Raw genomic sequence first — 2,715 nt, 5'->3', positions numbered from 1 at the left:
TTTGTGTCAAGGTTAAATTCTGGGTTTTAAATTTGTGGTAATTTTGATATTTTTCTCTCTCCATTTTTTTTTTGGTTCCATCATTCAGAACTATTCCGAAATTTGGATGAGCGCATATAAAGATTTAAAAAATCCTGAGATTTCCAATTCTTAAATAAATAGATCCAACCACCAGGGATATTACTATTGATAATAGGCCTATGCAACTTAATATCATGCCTGACAGTCAAGAGAATGATACCCTCATTAATACCAAAATAAAAACGTAATTTTATTCTTCAGTTGTTCAATAAATATAACATTTATAAAGGAAACTCTTTACAGTACATATATATAGCTATATTGGTTGCAGGTATATTTATTTCTTTAGCATGTCCCAGAAGTAATTACTCCAAGCATAATAATATTAATTTATACAATTCTTTGTTAATACATGCTTTTTCAAAAATATTTTTAAAATATTTTTTTTTATATTTCCAATCCAAATATAACTTTAAAGCTTTACTTAAACTTTCTACTAAAATCACTCCGAAGACCTTACTTTACACATTAATTGCAACATTTTCGTACAAATTTACGTATAAAATAAAGTTAATATTTGGTCTACAGTCGGAATTAATTGTCAATTCTGATATTACGAAATTTGTATATCTAGTAAACAATGACTGAGCGCTAGTAAGCTATTAATGACAACATAGGCAAAATAAGCGTATACACCAGAAGAGTAGCATTTACAAGATCCTTTAGCACATTGAACTCTGTTATTTTCAAGGTTGTAGTTCGAAAGCCAAAACAAATCACTATGTTAGACATTGTGTTACTACGAGAGTACAATAGACTGCTAATTTTAATGTATTCAAAACTAAAAAAAATCTAAATTTTAAATGTTTTGCTCTTCAACAAGAAAAACGATTCCAATTTTGAACACATTACCATAGTCAATGTAGTTGATCAAACGGCACACTAATCATCGTACAGTAATTTTCTCCCAATTTTCCCCGTACAAATAATAATCGGCCATCCTCGTCGCACCTAGTTAGCATAGGCCTACTAGAGTGGGCCTTTTATTAAACGCTATCATATAACATGAATATAGTAACATTCTTGACATAACAATTTTTACAACAATAATTGGTCATACCACCAGTAGTATACAATTCTTTTTGGTTCTGCTAGCAAAATGCGTAAAATACACGGCCTAAGCCAGATTGTACGTATACATGACTCTTCAACTATGCCAATTCTAAAAAATAAAAAAATAAAAAGAGATATGCCTTCTCCTTAAAACCGAAATTGTTCCCGGTGGCGTTACATCACTTTGTCTACGACACGATGTGTAATGTTAAATAACACTCAATTTAACTCAGAATGCAAATTAAGTTTAATTTAATTAAGATGCTCAGTAATTAAATAATTATATTTATTTAAACATGTAAGAAGATAATGTTATGAAATATCTCTCTCTCTTTTTTTTTATACATTCGTGCTGTATTAGCGCAAGTATATTCCATATCTACCGGTAGGTAATTGTACGGCTTACAGTCTTATTCAAAGACCATTGTTAGCGCCAACATGACATATCATATATTTTTCTGAATTATTACAGTTTTCATTAAAGGTAATATAAATAATTAAAAAAAAAATGTCATCCTGCTACTTTTGCGTTGTTTCTGCGTGGCACTTGGATTGCTGACAATGTATTTACATTTCAATAAAGCACTTGCTAGTAGAGACATACTAGTTATTTTGAAAGTGGTTTAAGGGTTCTATAGTAGGTGGTTTACAGCTGTAATTCGATACACATTCGATGACTCGGACTGTAATACAGGCCTGCGTCACAAATAGGTGTCACGCACTTCCCCTCCTCCACGCATCTAAGAAGAGAACAAGAAATGATAATCACTGCGATAACTAATAAATTTAAATTAGACAAGTTGATAAATCACTACAAAAGAATTCCAGCAGAGAAAAACAAAATGACACATTAAAGCATGAGAAAAAGCTTAAACTACCAGCAATAAAATAATGTAGAGTATACATTCTGTGCCTGAAACTAAATAATACCCACATACCCCCTCCCCGCATTTTTGGTAGGTAAACAAAAGGGGGATCAAAGAAAGAAAAAGAAAAAATCGATCGCCCAAAACGCCTCAGAGGCTATTTTCGGGCGTCAACACAAAAATTTTGCGGGGGCATGCCCCGGACTCATAGACTGTGTTATCACGATCATATATTTTTCGACCCCAATTTCGGCCTTCAATTTTGGATATCTCTGGATCAGCCCCTGCCACTCCCCTCAATTTTATGATGAGCTATTCATTATTTGTTGCGTTATTCACACAGACAAATAGATAGACAGACAAACAGACGGGCGGATCAGGTAATAATTAACGTAGCTTACCGTGCTTGATCCGAGGTCAGGGAACGATCTCCTCTCTTCCATTTAAGGCATCTCGTATGTTTTCCTTCACTACACTGGTTACACTGGCAATTATTGTCTTGTTGAAAGTACGAGATACACTTCTTGTCGCAAGCAGATGGGGACGTGCGGACTACGTCAGTTGGGGTTGCACAGGAACTATCTGGCGTCGTAGCCCTACAATGACATTTCTCGTGTTCCGTAACATTATATCGCTTTACGGTTATATCATTATTAGTACCATCAATGTACAGCACCTAACAATGAAAGACGATTTAGTTAAATAATTAATAATT

General features: G+C 33.6%; 1 protein-coding gene across 2 annotated transcripts in view; it reads right to left on the bottom strand.

Moving 5' to 3' along the window:
• Positions 1 to 246: 246 nt before the first annotated feature.
• LOC117119477 overlaps positions 247 to 2,715 on the bottom strand; it is a 19,605-nt gene continuing 17,136 nt past the window's right edge. For both annotated transcript variants that reach the window (XM_033264313.1, XM_033264314.1), the window contains 2 exons: positions 2,402 to 2,676; positions 247 to 1,874 (listed from right to left, as the gene is read on the bottom strand). In XM_033264313.1, coding sequence (XP_033120204.1) covers positions 1,781 to 1,874; positions 2,402 to 2,676 — 369 coding nt within the window. In that variant the 3' untranslated portion in view covers positions 247 to 1,780. The remainder of the gene's footprint in view (positions 1,875 to 2,401; positions 2,677 to 2,715) is intronic.

Source organism: Anneissia japonica, unplaced genomic scaffold, assembly GCF_011630105.1.
Source record: "Anneissia japonica isolate Jap-2015-1 unplaced genomic scaffold, ASM1163010v1 scaffold4415_len418423_cov169, whole genome shotgun sequence".
Classification (NCBI taxonomy): Eukaryota; Metazoa; Echinodermata; class Crinoidea; order Comatulida; family Comatulidae; genus Anneissia; species Anneissia japonica.
Note: the sequence above shows the minus strand (reverse complement) of the source record. Positions and strands in the feature narration are given on the sequence as shown.